Source organism: Rana temporaria, chromosome 1, assembly GCF_905171775.1.
Source record: "Rana temporaria chromosome 1, aRanTem1.1, whole genome shotgun sequence".
Classification (NCBI taxonomy): Eukaryota; Metazoa; Chordata; class Amphibia; order Anura; family Ranidae; genus Rana; species Rana temporaria.
In genome coordinates this window covers 169,445,006-169,466,378 of record NC_053489.1, presented here as the reverse complement: position 1 = coordinate 169,466,378, position 21,373 = coordinate 169,445,006, and the positions used below count along the sequence as shown (strand labels likewise).

Genomic DNA, 21,373 nt, shown 5'->3' with positions numbered 1-21,373 from the left:
CATCAAGGATATACATACAGGGCTTGATTTTCTAAAGGCAAAACAGACTGTGCAGTTTGTAAAGTGCAGTTGCGCCAGAGCTTAGTAAATGAGGCAAAGGTTCACTTTGCAAAGAATAACCAATCACGTGCAAGGAAAATAGAATAAAAAAAGCATTTTTGCTTGCACATGATTGGATGATGGAAGATAGCAGAGCTTCTGCTCATTTACTTACTGTAGCTCTGGAGCAACTGCACTTTGCAAAGTCTACAGTCTATTTGCCTTTAGTAAATCAACTTCAAAGTCTATATATGTGCTAGATGCAGGAGACCAACAAGATTACTAGGGCTGTTAATTACAAGAAAAGGTGTACCTGTTCAGAGCTGGTTCACAATAAAAAATGCACAGAAACAAACTGTAAAAACTAATGCAGCCTCTAAGGATTGCATCTAAGAATTGATAATAAATGTTTGTTTTTGTGTTTAACACTGCTTTTAGAGATAGCTTCTGACTTCTGAAATAGAATATTGTCCGATTTGCTAGTTTTTAATAACATCTTCTTCCTTTAGTAAAAAAACAAATGAGCAGAACAGATCATTTGGCAGAGCTTATTCTTTAAAAAAATTCTGTTTATCTGTTCTCACGCAATTGCAAAGTTGTTATATTTTCAGTGTCTCAACCAGAAATATCTACAACATTTTGACAAGGCAGAAGGAGCCGTGCCTTGATCAGGAGAGAATTGGGAATGCAGACTGGTAAATGCTGTCCAAGAAAGCTGTTTTTAGGCTTGCTTAAACTTCTGTCTTTCCTTTGTGGCCACTCTCTGACCTTCCTGGTTTGGCAACGTGTGTGTGCGAGAATGTGTTTGTGTCCTCCTTCACAGGCTGAAACAGGAAAAGACTTCTGCATTTCCTTTCATTGGCCCTAATGCCTCGTACACACGATCAGTTTTCCTGACTGGAAAACTGTGAGGAGATGGTTTTCAGGCGGGAAAACTGCCCCAAAAACCACCGGACAAAAAAAAAAAAAAAAAAAAAAAATAGTTCTCTTTTTTCCCGCCGGGAAAGACTTTTGTCTGGTACAGGAGACAGTCAGTGACTGCAGGCATGGTACAGGAGACAGCCTCCTGTACCATCGCCTGCAGTCACTGACTGCCTCCTGTACCATCGCCTGCAGTCACTGACTGCCTCCTGTACCATCGCCTGCAGTCACTGACTGCCTCCTGTACCATCGCCTGCAGTCACTGACTGCCTCCTGTACCATCGCCTGCAGTCACTGACTGCCTCCTGTACCATCGCCTGCAGTCACTGACTGCCTCCTGTACCATCGCCTGCAGTCACTGACTGCCTCCTGTACCATCGCCTGCAGTCACTGACTGCCTCCTGTACCATCGCCTGCAGTCACTGACTGCCTCCTGTACCATCGCCTGCAGTCACTGACTGCCTCCTGTACCATCGCCTGCAGTCACTGACTGCCTCCTGTACCATGCCTGCAGTCACTGACTGTCTCCTGTACCATGCCTGCAGTCACTGACTGTCTCCTGTACCATGCTTAGTCACGTATGCTTGTTGCCTTCTCCTTCCCTCTACCAGTTGTCACCTCTGCCCCCATGTCTCCCAATAACTCTCCTATCCCCATCCTCTTCCCCCCCAGAGATCACAGCCATCCCAACGCTCCCACCCCACAATCTCCATTTCACCCCACCCTTCACTATCTTGCCCTCACTTACCCCTCCCACCCTGCCGTCACCCAACTCCTGAACAATCACCCCCCCGCCACCTCCCAAACCACCCCCTCTTCCTAGGCGATAGGCATCGGCGAGTACCTGCAGAAAAGTATCGGTACTCTTAGTTAAAAAAATGGTATCAGTGCATCCCTAGCAAAAACCTTGGCAAAGCATTTTAACCTGGCTATACATTATACAATTTTCTTGTTCAATTTCCTTTAGATTTACCTTCAACTATGTAGTGCAAGGCCCTGCCTGATTGCATACAAATTGAAAGTGTTTAGATTTGGCCTCATATTCTATGGTTTTGGTAAATCTAAAGGAAAATTGTATAATGCATGGCTAGCCCTCGTGCTGTACTAGAAGCTTCAGTTAGTGACATTTATCAGATTCTTAATAAAAGACTTGGGAACAGGCATAGGAAAATGACAAGCCATTTATTAAAGGAGATAATGGTCCTGAGGCCAGAGTAAAAGTATTACTACAAAAATTACAGCCCCGATCTGTTTTTAATAAAGACGATTTGCCTCCAAATGTATTATTAGAAAAAGTTATCTCTGGCATAGGCCTAACTGTCCAAGCCACTTAAACTCAGGCTGGGACAAACACGTAGGCCCGGATTCACAAAGCACTTGCGCCGACGTATCTCCAGATACGCCGCGTAAGTGCAAATATGCGCCGTCGTATCTGTGCGCCGTACCCACAAACTAAGATACGCCTAAAAACAGGCTTAATCCCGCCGACGTAACCTGCCTACGCCAGCGTAGGGTGAGCGCACATTTACGCTGGCCGCATGGTGGCGCTGCCATTGATTAGCCATTAAAATATGCAAATGAGGAAAATACGGCGATTCACGAACCTGCGTACGCCCGACGCAGGCTACGAGAGGTGCGCGTAAGTTGTACGTCCGGCATAAAGTTAAGCCCCATAAAGGAGGTGTAACTCAGTAGCAGACATGTAAAGGTCTGCATCAGGGAACAGAAGCCGGTGGTTTTTACGTCGTTTACGTTGGACAAGTGTCTGGAAGGGCGTAGATTACATTCATGGTGTAGGCAGTGATCCGGCGTATCTTAGGTAGTTGTTCCGACGTGGTTATGAGCATGCGCACCGGGATGCGTCCACGACACGACGCATGCGCAGTTCGTTCAACGTACTTGTCTGGCTCTCAAACCATCATTTGCATGCGGTCACGCCTCATTTGCATGGCTTTGCATGGGGCAAGCTCACTTCCACCTACGCCTTCGAAATCTACGCCACGCCGAAGCAACTTTGGTAGCACTGGCTTCCTGAATTCCATGCTTGCCTATCTGCGCTGCGTCGGCGTAGCGTACATTGAGATGCGCTACGGCAGCGTAATGTGCACCCGTTCTCTGTTAATCCGGGCCATAGTTTCCACTAATAATTAAGAAGCGGACAATCTGTGCCAAAATTTAACATAGACTACAAGCCTACAGGTTGTCAGTAGTCGGTCGGGAGAAGTTTTAAATTCTGCCTGTGGAGTACTTTTAACTTCAGACTCAATTCTGCCTTTCCGACCAGAACTAGAGGAGATACCAATTGATTTATGGGTCTCCAAGTAATCTGATGTAGGACTACTGGATTGTATCCCAGTAATGATAAAGGTAAAATTAGAAGCCAGTCTCCAGCATATTATACAGTACTTACAGAGCTTGGCTCAACCTGAGGGGATAAAAGGTCAGATCACTCAGGTGAAAGAAGCTGTGGCTTTTGTGCCTAATAAATCTCAAGCCAATACACCAGGAATCTCCAAAATGCAGCCCTCCAGCTGTTGCAGGACTGCATGTCCCCTGAGGCATTGCAAAACTGACATTCAAAGACATGAATAGGCATGATGGGAATAGTAGTTCCTGAACAACTGGATGGCCATTGGAGACCCCAGCAATACACCCTTGTTTCCAATTGAAAAGAAGTCAGATGAGGGTTGTCAAATAACGTATCGCATGGTGAATGGTTTAAGAGCCATCATCAACATGTTCGATGGAGACACTCCTATAGTGCCCAATCCTTACTCTTTACCAAGTGAAATACCTGCCTCCAACATCTGCATTACAGGAAACATTTATACAGAGAGAAGATGTGCTTTTGGAATAGCTTGTGATTTTGGGCCCATATGGAAAGCCCAGAACTTTCTGACTAGCGCTGGGAAACCAGCGAGACATGCAAAACATACAGAGCAGCCATTTGAAGCATTTCGAAAAAACCGGCAGAACTGACATGCCAGCCAGAGGAAATCGGATCAGTAGATCAAGCAGCTAAGAATTCTGCCCTTATGACACATGAAGTTACATCCAATTTAGGGGTCACCTAGGTAGCAGGGAAAGATTCCCTTAAGCAAGAGAAGTGGGATATAAAAACCGTAGAGTAGGCATATGCAATCAGCGCACCTCCAGCTGTTGCAGAACTACAATTCCCATGAGGCATAGCAAGACTGACAGCCACAAGCATGAACCCAGAGGCTGAGGCATAATGGGACTTGTAGTTTTTCCACAGCTGGAGGTCCGCTAATTGCATATCCCTGCCTTAGAGGATCTTCAACCTGTAAACAAAAATTTAAACGTAAGCGGCTAAAAATACTGTAGCTGCGGACTTAAAAAAAACATTTACAGCGAGGAAAAAAAAAAGTAGGGCTGTTACTGATTAAAATGTTCGCATTTGATTAATCTTTTTTTTTAAATTGATTAAATCGAGTAATTTTGATTAATTATAACGCACATACATTTTTCGGACCACCACCATACAGTCCCTACAATAATATCCACAGAAATCTTCCCCCCACTGTAATATCCACAGAAATCTCCCCCGACTGCAATATCCCCCCACTGTAATATCCACAGACATCTCCCCCCCACTGTAATATCCACAGACATCTCCCCCCACTGTATAGGAAGATTAGTGCTTGCTTAGTCTTACTAGAGAAGCCGGCCGAACATGAGCAGTTGAGGCCGGGTGATGACGTCAGCGCGCCACTCTAGGCTCACCTAGGCCGCCGCCGGGTGGACCAAGATGGCCGGCGTTCTGGGAGCTAGGCCGAAGCCGCGGCCTTTTCTATGGCCGAGGCAGCAGCGGAGCTCCGTGGATCACGTGGTGTGCCGATCCACATATGGTGACCCCTTCGGATCACGTTACACCACTAGTCCCGGATTAAAGAATTTTGATCGATCAAATTTTTTTTACGATTAATCAAGGAATTAATCTTTAATTTACATAGCCCTAAAAAAAAAAAAGTATTTGACCCCCTGCTGATTTTGTACGTTTGCCCACTGACAAAGAAATGATCAGTCAATAATTTTAATGGTAAGTTTATTTTAACAGTGAGAGACAGGATAACAAAAATATCCAGAAACATTTAATTAAAAAAAAAAAGTTATAAATGGAGTTGCATTTTATTAAGTGAAATAAGCATTTGATCCCTGATCAAATTTAGAAAGATTTCTGGCTCCCAGGTGTCTTCTATACAGGTAACAAGCTGAAATAAGGAGCACTCTATTAGGCTGGGTTCACACTACTACACTACTTTCATCCTACTTTGCTCTGTGTTCAATGTTTCCCTATGAGAGCGTCTTGTAGCGTCCTACACAAGTCAGTCCGACTTTGAAAATGCTCCCTGTACTACTTTTGGTCCTACATTGATCCTACTTCAGGCCCATTGAATATCATTGAAGTCGGACCAAAGTAGTATCCTGTTCATGAAAGTAGGATGGATGTAGGACCAATGTAGGATAAATGTAGGACCAATGTAGCAGAGCAAAGTAGGATGAAAGTAGTGTAGTAGTGTGAACCCAGCCTGAATGGCAGTGCTCCTAATCTCAGCTTGTTACCTGTATAAAAAAAAGACACCTGTCAACAGAAGCAAATCAATCAGATTCCAATCTTTCCACCATGGCCAAGACCAGAGAGCTGCCCAAGGATGTCAGTGACAGATTGTAGACCTACACAAGGCTGGAATGGGCTACAGGACCATCGCCAAGCAGCTTGATGAGAGGGTGACAACAGTTGGTGCGATTATTCACAAATCGAAGAAACACAAAACAACTGTCAATCTGCCTCGGTCTGGGGCTCCATGCAAGATCTCATCTCATGGAGTTTCAATGATCATGAGAACAGTGAGGAATCAGCCCAAAACCACACAAGAGAATCCTGTCTGAACATCTGAATAATTAAGAGGAGAACTGGGTGAAAGTGCGGTGGTCAAATGAGACCAAAATCAAGCTCTTTGGCATCAACTCAACTCGCCGTGTTTGCAGGAGGAGGAATGCGGCGTTTGACCCCAGGAACACCATCCACACCGTCAAACATGGAGGTGGAAACATTATGACAGGACAACTTCACCACATCAAATGGACGATGGATGGGGCCATGTACCATCAAATCTTTGGTGAGAACCTTCTTCCCCCAGCCAAGGCATTGAAAATAGGTCATGGATGGGTATTCCAGCATGACAATGACTCAAAACACAGCCAAGGCAACAAAGGAGTGACTCAAGAAAAAACACATTAAAAGGTCCTGGAGAGGCCTAGACAGTCTCCAGACCTTAGCCTAGGTTCACACTGCTGCGTATTCAAAATCGCGGTAAAATGTGCGATTTTACCGCGATTTTGCGGCTGCGATTTTGCCGCGATTTCGGCCGCAATTTAATGTAAATCGCGGCCCGAAATCGCAAAAAAGTAGTACAGGAACTACTTTTTGAAATCGCAGATGCGGCGTCGCACTGATTAGGACAGTGCCATTGCCGACAATTGCCGCCGATTTGAGATGCGATTTGACATGTCAAATCGCATCTCAAATCGTTCCAAATCGTACCCAGTGTGAACCAGGGCTTAATCCCATAGAAAATATGTGGAAAGAGCTGAAGGTTCGAGTTACCAAACGTCATCCTCAAAATCGTAAGGACTTGGAGAGGATCTGCAAAGAGGAGTGGGACAAAATCCCCCTGAGATGTGTGCAAACCTGGTGGCCAACTATAAGAAACGTCTGACCTCTGTACTAACTCATGTTTTGTGAAGGGGTCAAATACTTATTTCATTCATTAAAATGCAAATCAATTTATAACTTTTTTGAAATGCATTTTTCTGGATTTTTTTTGTTGTTATTCTCTCTCTCACACTAGTAAAATAAATCTACCATTAAAATATTAGACCGATCATTTCTATCAGTGGCAAAACATACAAAATCAGCAGGGGATCAAATACTTTTTTTTACCCCTCACTGTAGCCAGCAATGTCCTCACCCGACCCAGCTCTTTGCTGGTCTTCTGGCCAAGGCGCCGGAATCATAACTGTGGGCAGCCAACTGTAACGCCTTGCGGCTTCACAGCCAGCTGTCACTGCATAAGCAATGCTGAGACCCCATGAATGCCCCCCCCCCAGTCTCCTGGGACCTCAACGTCTCTCAAGAGGCTGCATGGGGGGGGGGGCAAACTTCCACTGCGGTGATCTGACCGGAAGTAGGAGCAAGTACCTGTCAAAATCAGGTACCCGCTCCACCCAAAAAAAACTGATTCTAAAATTGAGGGGGGTAGAGAAATGCAGAAGTTCCCCTTTTGGGTGAAGTTCCACTTTAAATCAGTTGCAGAACCAAGCGCCTGAGGATGAGAAAGATAAACGATTCAAAATTAGCAGGTCATGTGGAGCACTGAGAACAAGTGGTGCCTACCCAGGAATTTATACCCAGTTTTAGAATAACTGGCACAATACATCAGTCACTTCGCAAAAAGACATTAGTGGCACGTTCTTATTGGATTGCAGCTGGATTGAGAAGATTTGCTGTCCATGTCTCACTTGTGTTCTGTAAATAGTAGGAAGGCCTGTCCAGGTTCCCCAAAAGATGTTTCTCAAGACAGATTTCCCTTTTAAAAGTATGCCTAGGATAGACACCTAGTAGTATGCTTTAGTTTGCGTTGACATGTCCTCAGGTTAGGCCAAGGCCAATGCAAAAACGACAGCAAAGAAAATTCAGAGTAAAGTAGTTTGCAGATATCGAGCTCCTGAAACTCCCGAGAGCGGCGGGGGTACCGACTTTACAGGAGAAGTAATGAAAGAGGTAATGGAAGCATTTAACCACTTAAGGACCGGACCAATATGCTGCTAAATGACCCAAGGGGTTTTTACAATTCGGCACTGCGTCGCTTTAACAGACAATTGTGCGGTCGTGCGACGTGGCTCCCAAACAAAATTGGCGTCCCTTTTTCCCCACAAATAGAGCTTTCTTTTGGTGGTATTTGATCACCTCTGCGGTTTTTATTTTTTGCGCTATAAACAAAAATAGAGCGCCAATTTTGAAAAAAATTCAATATTTTTTACTTTTTGCTATAATAAATATCCCCCAAAAACATTTTTTTTCCCTCAGTTTAGGCCGATACGTATTCTTCTACCTATTTTTGGTAAAAAAAAAAAAAATTCGCAATAAGCGTTTATCGATTGGTTTGCACAAAATTTATAGCGTTTACAAAATAGGGGATAGTTTTAGTAATATTTTTTTTTGTACTACTAATGGCGGCGATCAGCGATTTTTTTCGTGACTGCGACATTATAGCGGACACTACGGACAATTTTGACACATTTTTGGGACCATTGTCATTTTCACAGCAAAAATGCATTTAAATTGCATTGTTTATTGTGAAAATGACAGTTGCAGTTTGGGAGTTAACCACAGGGGGCGCTGTAGGAGTTAGGGTTCACCTAGTGTGTGTTTACAACTGTAGGGGGGTGTGGCTGTAGGTCTGACGTCATCGATCGTGTCTCCCTATAAAAGGGATCACTCGATCGATGCAGCCGCCACAGTGAAGCACGGGAAGCCGTGTTTACATACGGCTCTCCCCGTTCTTCAGCTCCGGGGATCGATCGCGAGGGGGTGGCTAGAAACTAATAGCCGCGCCCTCGTCCCGGATTGCTCCTGAAGCCACGGGAACCGCCGCATGTATGGGGGGGTCCCGATCGGACCCACGTCTAGGCAGGCACGTACAGGTACGTTGATGTGCCTGTCCGTGCCATTCTGCCGACGTAAATGTACACGCGGCGGTCCGGAAGTGGTTAATATACAGCAAGCGTGTCATACCCCTGATCATCAATAAAATAATTACATAAGAATCTTAGATAAGATATTTAACTTTACTGCCACTGATATAGCGAGAAATTAGCTCAGCTTGGGAAAGAGGTCTTGTAACACAGAATGACATTAGATTATCTTGCTGCACCTCGGGATGGATGTGTGAGGTTATTCACATTGACTGCTGTATATACATATCTGATCATGAAGTCATTGTTAAGGGACATCTTGACAAAAAAACAGATGAGGCCAGAGATAAAATTAAAGATGGATGGAACACATTTAAGGGATAAAAAGTGTTTTGGTGACTTTTAGTAGGGGATTGCATCATGGTTACAGAAAAACAGGGGTTTATATTGTAATTTTTTTTTTTTTTGTTATTGGACTGCGCTTATGTGCAATTACATGCCGTACTATCAGTAGATGGTCCACCTCCACCTATGAACTGGTCCTTCTGAGAAAGCTAGGGGAGAGTTAAACAAGACACCATCATCTCTACGCCAATGCGGCAGGAACTGCCAGCAGTCAGCCTAATGTAACATGTAGAAGAATGGTGTTAAAAAAACAAAAAGGAGGGCAATGACAAAGAAACTTACTGTATTGTTCAATTACAACTGAACATTACCCACAACAACTTGATAAAATAATAATGTTCTTTAGCAAGAAACATACATTCTACATTAAAGTCATCGTAAAGTCTTGTTTTTTTCCTATAAAAATAACAAACATGTTATACTTACCTGCTCTGTTGCAGTGAATTTGTACAGAGCAGCCCGGATCCTCCTCTTCTCGGGTCCCTCTTCTATGATCCTGGCCATTCCCTCCTGTTCAGTTCCCCCACAGCAAGCAGCTTGCTATGGGGGCACCTAAGCTAAGTCACAGCTCCCTCCCTGTTTCCAGACACGGAGCCCTGACCCGGTCCTGCCCCCTCTCTCCCCTGATTAGCAACACGACTGATTGACAGCAGCGGGAGCCAATGGCACTGCTGCTGCTGCTGTGTCTCAGCCAATGCAGAAGGAAAATCTCGGACGGTTGAAACATTGGTGGACAGGGAGGGACCTCAGGTAAGTGTTAGGGGGGCTGCTACACGCAGAAGGCTTTTTTTATCTTAATGCATAAAGATAAAAAAAAATGTCTGCCTTTACAATCCCTTTAATATTTATGCTACCACAATTAGTGTGTGCTGTAAATTGCCTCTATTGCTCCTGTCTCTTCTTGCTGTCATTTTCCTAAAGACCAGAGCCCCTAAACAGCAGTAAATCTTTAGGCTATCAGCAGATCAGACTCTACTGGCTTTGATTTTCGGCACAATGCCAAAAAATGGAGAGCAACTGAGCATGTGCAGAGCAGGGTGAAACAGTGCATTACTGGATTTTAAACAGTATAGGCACTTATTTTTTATGTTTTACATAGTTATACCTGCAAAAGGGGAAAACATGAAGTGATCTAGCAGGACCTAAAGTGGTAGTAAAATTATTTTGTTAAGTTGTACCTGCAGGTAAGCCTATAAGGTACAGTGATTATCGATCTCCAAAACTTGCAGTGACCCCAAGGATGGGACACTATTCTTCCCAATGACCCCAACGATGGGACACTATTCTTCCCACCGACATCAACGATGGGACACTATTCTTCCCACCGACATCAACAATGGGACACTATTCTTCCCACCGACATCAACAATGGGACACTATTCTTCCCACCGACATCAACAATGGGACACTATTCTTCCCACCGACATCAACAATGGGACACTATTCTTCCCACCGACATCAACAATGGGACACTATTCTTCCCACCGACATCAACAATGGGACACTATTCTTCCCACCGACATCAACAATGGGACACTATTCTTCCCACCGACATCAACAATGGGACACTATTCTTCCCACCGACATCAACAATGGGACACTATTCTTCCCACCGACATCAACAATGGGACACTATTCTTCCCGCCGACACCAACGTTGGGACACTATTCTTCCCGCCGACACCAACGTTGGGACACTATTCTTCCCGCCGACACCAACAATGGGACACTATTCTTCCCACCGACACCAACAATGGGACACTATTCTTCCCGCCGACACCAACGTTGGGACACTATTCTTCCCGCCGACACCAACAATGGGACACTATTCTTCCCGCCGACACCAATGTTGGGACACTATTCTTCCCGCCGACACCAACGTTGGGACACTATTCTTCCCGCCGACATCAACAATGGGACACTATTCTTCCCACCGACACCAACATTGGGACACTATTCTTCCCACCGACATCAACAATGGGACACTATTCTTCCCACCGACATCAACAATGGGACACTATTCTTCCCACCGACATCAACAATGGGACACTATTCTTCCCACCGACACCAACATTGGGACACTATTCTTCCCACCGACATCAACAATGGGACACTATTCTTCCCGCCGACACCAACAATGGGACACTATTCTTCCCACCGACATCAACAATGGGACACTATTCTTCCCACCGACATCAACAATGGGACACTATTCTTCCCACCGACATCAACAATGGGACACTATTCTTCCCACCGACATCAACAATGGGACACTATTCTTCCCGCCGACACCAACGATGGGGCACTAATATATCCCCCAATAACAAAGACGAGACATTTTCTACCCCCACTGGCCATGGTCTGGCCCCGCTAAAGTCAGAAGCACAACAAACTGGCCCTTTGAGGGCCCCTGATCTTTCTCCAGGAACGTGTGCGATGGGAACATGGAGGATATACAATATAAAATGTGCTATATAAATAGTCATGAATGAAATGTCAGCTTTGAGTGGAGCTGTCATAATACAATCCCCACCCACCTGCTTAAAGGTGCTGGTGAGAAAATAAATGAGAGACAGTCCAAAGACAACCCCCAGAACCCATCTCTTCCGTAAGATCTTCCTCCACACCATAGACAGTAGGTTGACCATTCCAGTGGCAGAGTCCCGGCAATGTGCACGTATCAGGGGACGGGGGAAGTGTATCTACAGACCATAGTCATGGAGGAACACATAGGACATATCTCGAGGGGGGCGATGCCTCTATTCTATACTCCGGGTCACACTGCGTTCAACATCCTCATCTCATCTGCAGTCACGGGAACATTTGTTGTGCGCACCAGTCTGCCCCGGAACTCCATGGAGGGCACAGTACACTTCCTGTGCAGGACCCCGTCTCCATGGTAACAGGCGCTTCCTTCCCCACGCCGTCCACCAATGACCCGGAAGTCATTCGCCGGCTCGGCAGTGGGCGGTGTCATCCGTGAGGTGCGGCCAGAGATAAGGTGAGAGTGACAGGAGGCTCCGTTCTATTGTTTGACAATGGGAGACACTGGACTACTGTATGAATGGAAGTGTGTGGCTGGCACTGGATGCTGCCTGTACAGCCTGGTATTATTATAGCAGTGGGCAGGCTACATAGAATAAATAGCAGTCTGCCCACGTATTTGTCACCCTACATGTACAGTACAGCCCTGCTCTGATTTCATGCAGTCTTAGAACACAATGGGGGGGGATTTACTTAAGACCCGGACCTTTAGGCAAGTAAAGGACCTGGCCAGTTTTTGCGAAACGGCACTGCGTCGCTTTAAATGACCATTGCGCGGTCGTGCGACGTGGCTCCCAAACAAAATTGCCTTCTTTTTTTCCCACAAATAGAGCTTTCTTTTGGTGGACATTTGATCACCTCTGCGGTTTTTATTTTTTGCGCTATAAACAAAAATATAGCAACAATTTTGAAAAAAATGCAATATTTTTTCTTTTTTGCTGTAATAAATATCCCCCAAAAAAATATAAAAAAAAAAAATTCCCTCAGTTTAGGCCGATACGTATTCTTCTACCTATTTTAAATTGCAATAAGCGTTTATTGATTGGTTTGTGCAAAATGTATAGTGTTTACAAAATAGGGGATAGTTTTATTGCATTTTTATATATTTTATTTTTTTTGCTACTAATGGCGGCGATCAGCGATTTTTTTCGTGACTGCAACATTATGGCGGACACATCGGACAATTTTGACACATTTTTGGGACCATTGTCATTTTCACAGCAAAAAATGCTATTAAAGTGCATTGTTTACTGTGAAAATGACAGTTGCAGTTTGGGAGTTAACCACTAGGGGGCGCTGAATGGGTTAAGTGTGACCTCATCTGTGTTTCTAACTGTAGGGGGACGGGGCTGGACGTGTGACGTCATTGATCGTGTTTCCCTATATCAGTGAACATACGATCGATGACAGCGCCACAGTGAAGAACGGGGAATCTGTGTTTACACACACCTCTCCCTGTTCTTCAGCTCCGGGGACCGATCGCGGGACTCCAGCGGAGCGGAACTTTGGACCGGGTCGCGGGCGCGCATCCACGACCCACGGCTGGGCACTTAAAGAGGACATACAGGTATGTGCTTGTGCTCAGCTGTGCCATTCTGCCGACGTATATCTGCAGGAGGCGGTCCTTAAGTGGTTAAAGTGGGGGTTCACCCTAAAATTAACTTTTTGGCTAACCCATCTGTAGCCTTAATAAAGGCTTGTAGCATTGTCATTTTTTTTTTTATGTGTACACTTACCTGTCTTCAGCCGCACTTGCGGGTCTTCTTCCTTGTGGGCGTGTCACTCCTTTTCCCCGACAGGGAGCTCTGCATAGATGATTGACGTGCGCGTCATCGCCTTCCGAAAATATCTGACGGGGACTCGGCTCTTTACGGCACTATACAGCGCCTGTGCCTGCCGTGTAGAGCTGAGTGCGCAGGCGTTGTAAAGTGATGACGCGCACGTCAATCATCTATGCAGAGCTTAGGAACGCCTACTCCCCGGGGGAGCGAGAACCCGTAAGCCGAGTGAAAACGACGGAAAAAGGTAAGTACAGACCGAAAAAAAAAATCCAGCATACTGTTGATGTCAGCAGTATGCTGGATAGAACAGTCTACAGTTTTTTTAGGGTGAACCCCCGCTTTAAACTGGAGAATGCAAAATCTGGTGCAGCTGTGCATGGTAGCCAATCAGCTTCTAACTTCAGGTTGTTCAGTAAGGCTTCATTCGCTCCTAGGCGTATGGAATCGCCATAATCCAAATCGCAGTAAAACGCGTTTGCGATTACTTCTTAATGGCATCCTAATCGTTGTGCAGTTTTGCCACAATTGTCTCGTGGCAAAATCGGGCAAACAGAATCATGGGACTCGTATCACCCAGAAGATCTTCCGGAACTTCTTTTGGGCGACACGCATCTTGCGAATTGCCGCGATATGAAACGCCTAGTGTGAATGGAGGCTTAAAGGGTCACTAAAGGAAACTTTTTTTTTTGCTGAAATGACTGTTTACAGGGTATAGAGACATAAAAGTTAACTGATTCCTTTTAAAAATGATTAAAACTAGATAAAAATCAATCATATAATGTGCCTCTAGTTTCACTTTCACTTTTAAACTGGCTTAATGTTTCTGTGAACTAGAGAGACACACAGAACAAAAACAAAAAAATCCAGGGCAGTGTTTTGTTTTTAAAATGAATCTGATTGGTTCTGGGAAGTTTTAGACACACAGTAATGACAGCCTAGACCAGGGGTATTGAATTAAAATTCATGGAGGTCCGATTAGTAAAATTTTCTTCCAGCCGAGGTCCGCATCGCAGTTTTGTGCGATTAACCCGATACTTTACATCGCAGCCCAGGGGTGCAGGCACGACACACCATTCGTTTGAATGGGCTGCTGCGCCTGTGTTTCTGCTGGGAAAAGGTCCTGGCATCTTTTTAAAAAGGCAGCCACATGGAAACTGCATGATGCGTTTGTACCATGCGATTTCCATGTGCAGAAAATTGCACTTTGCATTTTAGTGCATTCACGTCTTCTGTGCAGCACCTCATTTTGTGCGCAGCTGCTTGTTCCCTTCACATCTCCCCCACCACAGCCCTGTCCCCCTTCACATATCACCCCACACGGTATTACCCCCCTTCACATATCCCCCCACACAGTATTACCCCCCTACACAGTATTGCCCCATCACATATGCCCCCCACACAGTATTGCCCCATCACATATGCCCCCCACACAGTATTACCCCCCCACACAGTATTGCCCCTTCACATATCCCCCCCACACAGTATTGCCCCATCACATATCCCCCCCACACAGTATTGCCCCCCCACACAGTATTGCCCCATCACATATCCCCCCCACACAGTATTGCCCCATCACATATCCCCCCCACACAGTATTGCCCCATCACATATCCCCCCCACACAGTATTGCCCCATCACATATCCCCCCCACACAGTATTACCCCATCACATATCCCCCCACACAGTATTACCCCATCACATATCCCCCCACACAGTATTACCCCATCACATATCCCCCCACACAGTATTACCCCATCACATATCCCCCCACACAGTATTACCCCATCACATATCCCCCCACACAGTATTGCCCCATCACATATCCCCCACACAGCATTACCCCATCACATATCCCCCCCCCCACAGTATTGCCCCTTTACATGACCCCATCACAGATCCCCCCACACAGTATTACCCCATCACAGATCCCCCCCATACAGTATTGCCCCATCACATATCCCCCCACACAGTATTGCCCCATCACATATCCCCCCACACAGTATTGCCCCATCACATATCCCCCCCCACACACAGTACTGCCCCCATCACATACCCCCCCACACAGTACTGCCCCCATCACATACCCCCCCACACAGTACTGCCCCCTTTACATGACCCCCCCTCCACACACACACACAGCACTGCCCCGCTCCCCATCCTTAACATTTTCATACATTTTCCTCCCTTCCCTCTCCACTCCTACCTTTCACAGAGCGGAGGGTGGGAGGCGGGACAGTCGTGGACTGAAGGCGCGGGAGCTGTCGGGTTGACTTTCCGGCGAACTGGTGATTGGCTGCTAGGACCGCCTCCTAGCAACCAATCACCTCCATCTAACATGACAGGCAGCTACCTCTTGGGTCCCGCCCACGGTCCGGGATTGTCCCGCCTCCCGCCGTCTGCTCCTCTTCTCTGCTAACAAATAGCGGAGAAGGCTGGGGACAAAAGCGGCAGCTAAATGGCGAGATCGCCGCGGTCCGGAAAGAGCAGCAGCTCGGGCCGGACACGGACCGCGGGCCGCCATTTAGTGATGCCTGGCCTAGACCATCGTGAAAAGCTCCCAGTACTGTGGTTATAAGGAGCCAGACAACCAGGAAGTGTGGAGAACAGAGCAGAATTACATCAACATCAAAGCAAAAACAAACAATGAGGACATGAAACCAGGACTGCAGTAAGGTAAAGGAAGCTATTTAGATAAAAAGAAAAAATTCCTTTAGCGACCCTTTAAGCGCTTGACAAAAAAAACAACAACCTGGAAGCTGATTGGCTACCATGCACAGCTGCGCCAGATTTTGCGCTGTCCAGTTTTAGTAAATAAACCCCAATGAGGTAGACTGGGCAGTCTAAATAATGCATAGCAGTCTGCCCATGTATGTGTCATTGCACACTTGCATGTACTGCCCTGGTCTGATTTACTGTCATATAAAATATTAGGATGCAATGTCTCCAGGGCAGTGTGTCCATTATACCAATCAGCCATACCATTATGACCACTGACAGGTAAAGTAAATAATATTGATTGTCATTACTATGGCATCTGAAAGTGGTTGGTATGTATTAAAGTGGTTGTATAGTCATTTTTTTTTTACTTTTACCTGCAGGTAACCCTATAATATGGCTTACCTGTAGGTAAAAAAAAATCTCCTAAACCTGTATGGTTTAGGAGATATTCCCCTCACAATGATCCGCTGACTGCAGCGGCGCATGTGCACAGGGGATTCTCGGATGAAAGCCTGGCAGACGCCGGACCTTGCCGGAAAGAAATCTTGTGGGAGTGTTGACATTGTGGCTACAGCCACTCGGAACACACGCCGAGGCAACCATGTCAGCTACCTCGACGTGGAACAGGTGAGTTACCGACTCCTCGTTCTAAGGTAAGTATTGCATAATGAGCTAGTATGCGGTGCATACTAGCTCATTATGCCTTTTGCCTTACAGGGGTAAAACAAAATTTCCGAGGGTATACAACCGCTTTAGGCAGCAAGTGAACATGTTGTCCATGAAGTTGTGTGTTGAAAGCAGAAAAAAAAATTTGCATCACAGTTTGATGTGTATGGGGCTGCGTAGCTGCAGACCGGTCGTGGTGCCCATATGGACCCGTGTGCACAGTGAAAAGCACCTACAATGGGCAGCAGAACTGGACCACAGAGCAATGGAAGAAGGTGGCCTGGTCTGAGGAATCATGTTTTCTATTACATGATGTGGAGGGCCGGGTGTGTGTGTCACTTACCTGGGGAAGAGATGGCACCAGGATGTACTATGGGAAGAAGGCAAACCAGTGATGCTTTGGGCAATGTTCTGCTGGGAAACTTTGGGTCCTGACGTTCATTTAAATATTATTTGACACACGCCACCTACCTTAAAGGCAAACTTTTTTTTTTTTTAAATAACAAACATGTTATACTTACCTCCACTGTGCAGCTAGTTTTTCACAGAGTGTCCCCGAATCCGGTCTTCTGGGGTCCCTCGGCAGCTCTCTCGGCTCCTCCTCGCATAAGCTTTCCACCTACATGCGAGCGAGCATGGTGGAAAGCTTTTGCGAGCGCACTCCCGTGATATAGCGGCGGGCATAGACGTCGACTGTATCACTCGCCCCCCCCCCCCCCCGGGGCCAATGGCTGCGCTGCTATCAATCCGTCCAGCCTAGCGAATCAATGGCCAGGCTAGGAACCGAAGAGGATCATGTGGACGCGCGCAGGACTTTTGAGGGGTCAGGTAAGTAAAACAGGGGTTCGGGGGGGCGGTACCGTCGGATGTGCGGACCGTATGTCCGCATTTTCATTCATCCGTTTGCGGATGAAAACTGGACATACATTGGTCCCTATGTGATTGCTGATGAACATCCGCTGACACCCGTAATCACCCGCCTCGGCAAAGATCCGATTTTGCGGACGGAAGAAAATCCTTTTTTTTCTTCCGTCTGCGGATCGGATGAACACGGACACACGTGTTCATCCGATCCCCCCATAGGGGAGAGCAGAGAAAAGGCAGGGCGGTCCCTGCACAGTGTGCGGGGACCACCCTGTCAGCCGCCAGGTCAGCAGGGATTTTACAGAGGATCCCCGCTGAGCTGACGGACACACGGAGGCGGATCATTACTGATCCGCCCCGTGTGAAAGGGCCATAAGGTGAAAAAACATTTACCTTTACAACCCCTTTAATATTATTGGTGACCAAGTACACACCTTCATGGAAACGGTATTCCCTGCTAGCAGTGGCCCCTTTGAGGTATGACAATGCACACTGCAAAAATGGTTGGTTTGAGGAACACAAGTTCAAGGTTTTGACTTGGCCTCCAAGTTCCCCAGATCTCGTCTCATGGAGGTCCCACCTCCCAACTTACAGGACCTAAAGGATCTGCTACTTGATAGCTTGGTGTCAGATACCACAGCATTTCAGTTTACATATACAGTAGTTCAAGGACCTGTCCAGCGCTGAACTTATATTTCTACATTAGAAATTAGAAAAAAAAATTAAAAATGTATGCCCCAAACCCTTTTTCTTTTCTTTCACCTGGTGATCCAGATGTCCAGTAAGTCTGTTATTTCTAAACTTCCTTTAACAGAACAAGCTGTCTAGACAAAGTGGCAGTTAAAGGGTTGAGACATTAAAGTGGAACTAAACCCATCAATTTAAAGAGGAAGTAAACCCTGATGGGTTTTACTTCCTCTTTTGTTCCCTGCAAAGTAAAAGCACAATGGGCTAGTATGCATTGCATACTAGCCCATTATGTGGCAGTTACCTGCAAACAAAGCCTGTGCTAACCCTGCTGGTGGCCGTATCCATCTTCGCCCCTCTTCCTTCTGGGGGGGGCTGTGGCTGGCCAGAGCTGCCTAACGTCACTTCCACGCATGCGCCCCGGAGCCACCAGTCACAGCACTTTCTTGGGAAGAAAGGGCATGGAGGACCGTTTCTTCACAGTGCATGCACCAATGACATTATCGGCGCACTACAAGTTGAATATCTTCTAAACGGCGCACGTTTAGGGGATATTTACAGTACCCTAAAGGTAAGCCTGTTCAAAACACAGTTGATTTCCTGGCATGCTGGGAATACTAACTGTCACATCTGCTTGTTCTCTCAACCAAACCGTTTCTGGGTCCGCTCCGTGTGTCCGCCAAAGCTCAGCGGGGATCCCCGCTGAGCTGTCGGCGGATAGGGCGGTCCCCGCACACAGTGCAGGGACCGCCCTGTCTCTGCTCCGCTGTCCCCTATGGGGGACCGGATGCAGACGGACCGTCTGTCCGTCTGCATCCGGTCCGTCCCGCCGAACGGAAGAAAAATAGGGTTTCTTCCGTTCGGAAAAGCAGGTCCCGACGAACGCGGACGCTAGCGGATGCTCCATCCGCTAACGGACGCGATCCCATAGGGATTCATTACAAGTCTGTTAACGGACTTGTAATGAGCAGACGAACGGTCCGCTAGTGTGAAAGGACCTTTAAATGATCAAATGTCTGGTGTCCTAACTGATCACATGTGCAGCATAATGGCAGTTGCAGATCAAACGGAAGCTAAGATGGCAGCTTCCTTGGCTGAAATAGATAGGATGGTTTAGTTCCATTTTAACACTAGCAGGGGTGCCTATAGTGGTCAGCTTGTATGTATGTATTTATTTATTTATGTAAAAACTTTATCCCAAAAGGAACAAAATGTTGTTGTAACTGCTTATAAAGGGGTAGCTGGAGTTAGGCTTGTTAGTCACTTATGTAAAGTCCATCTGAAGCTACAGTGTCCACAATTTGAGAGTACTGCGATGCAAGGGTGGCTATGCTGCCCCTCTATAGAGTGTAGCCACCCAATACCGGAAGTGTGTGGCCAGATCACCAGGTGACAAAAAGAAAGTGATAGCTTTCTAAAAAAAAAAAAACACTTATACTCACCTGGGACTATCAGTCAGCAGCTCTCTGCTGTCCCCTCCATTGCTCGCTGGAGTGCTGGGCTGTGAAGGGGGCAGGTGGGGGTGGATCACTGGGAGGTTGTTCCAGGTACCAGTCCAGGGTTCTGGGTGGGTCTCGACCATATGGTTGAGGTCTTTTCAGAGCCTGGACCAGCTATGTGACATCAGCCGGGAGCAGGCTGAAAATGGGTTGCAGCAAAACAAACTGCACTCCTGTGATCCATAGGAGAAGTATGGCCAAGAAATCTTTAAAAAAAAAAAAAAAACGAGTGCGGGCATCACATCACAGGAGTGATAAGTTGAAATATATAAAAAAAATATTTGGGGTTTAATTACACTTAAAGTGAACCTTTGCCTCTGTTTCTAAATTTCACATCAGCATGCATCACTGAAAAAAAATTTTTTTTTTTTGGTTTACTTACCCTTCTTTGCTTCCAGTTCATGCTTCCCCTGAAGGCACTAGTGATGTGGCCCTGGCCACACAATGGATTCCCAATGGGAAGGCAATGTCACTAGTGCTTTCAGGGAGATCTCATACTAAGCTGCAAGATCTTGCAGTATTCTCATGCTGCGCATGTACTTGTGCATGTCCCGTATGGCATTAGTCATTTGCTGTTAAAAACGAAACAAAAAAAATCATCTTTTGGGGGGGTTGGGCATGTGAATCTTTAACCCGTTCCCGACTGGTTCACGCAGATATACTGCGTCAGAATGGCTCTCCTGGGGGAAATCCCGTATATATACGGCTTCGCCCAGGAGAGCCACCAGAGGGCACGGCAGGGAAAACATGATCTGTCAAATCTCCTAGTTAGTCTCATCCCCCTTAGGCCGGGTACTAACCAGCAAACATGTACGATGAAACCGGTCCGTCGGACCGTTTTCACCGTACATGTCTGCCAGAGGGCTTCTGTACGATGGCTGTACTAACCATCGTACAGAAGTCCGCGCGTAAACAATACGCGGGGCGTGTCCGACGATGACGCGGCGACGTGGGCGGGCCTGCCAGTTAAATGCTTCCACGCATGCGTCAAAGTCATTCGACGCATGCGAGGGACGGCGGGCGCTCGGACATGTACGGTAGGTCTGTACTGACGACCGTACATGTCCGAGCGGGCAGGATTCCAGCGGACGGTTTTAAAAACACGTCCAGGAATATTTGTCTGCTGGGAAAAGGCCCGGCGGGCAAATGTTTGCTGGAATTCGGCCCGCTCGCGCCTACACACGACCGAACATGTATGCTGAAACTGGTCCGCGGACCAGTTTCAGCATACATGTTTGGTCGTGTGTACGGGGCCTTACAGTTAGAAAACACAATAGGGTACACATTTAACCCCTTGATCGCCCCTAGTGTTAACCCCGTTCCCTGCCAGTGACATTTATAGCACTGATCACTCTGTAAATGTCAATTGTCCCCAAAAAATTGTCAAAAGTGTCCAATCCGTCCGCTACAACAACGCAATACTGCCAAAAATCGCAGATCACCGCCATTACTAGTAAAAAAAAAACACCATAAATCTTTCCCATGGTTTGTAGATGCTATAACTTTTGCGCAAACCAATCAATACACGCTT

General features: G+C 46.5%; 2 protein-coding genes across 3 annotated transcripts in view; one reads left to right on the top strand and one right to left on the bottom strand.

Moving 5' to 3' along the window:
- The window catches only part of SPRING1 (SREBF pathway regulator in golgi 1), a 34,617-nt gene extending 22,641 nt beyond the window's left edge, over positions 1-11,976 (bottom strand). Inside the window, exon 1 of one of the 2 annotated variants that reach the window (XM_040345995.1) lies at positions 11,621-11,976. In XM_040345995.1, coding sequence (XP_040201929.1) covers positions 11,621-11,731 — 111 coding nt within the window. In that variant the 5' untranslated portion in view covers positions 11,732-11,976. The remainder of the gene's footprint in view (positions 1-11,620) is intronic. The other variant, XM_040345987.1, reaches the window with a different exon arrangement.
- A 28-nt stretch (positions 11,977-12,004) lies between these two features.
- RNFT2 (ring finger protein, transmembrane 2) overlaps positions 12,005-21,373 on the top strand; it is a 94,029-nt gene continuing 84,660 nt past the window's right edge. The window contains exon 1 of the mRNA XM_040345973.1: positions 12,005-12,084. The gene's annotated coding sequence lies outside the window, so the exon portion shown is untranslated. The remainder of the gene's footprint in view (positions 12,085-21,373) is intronic.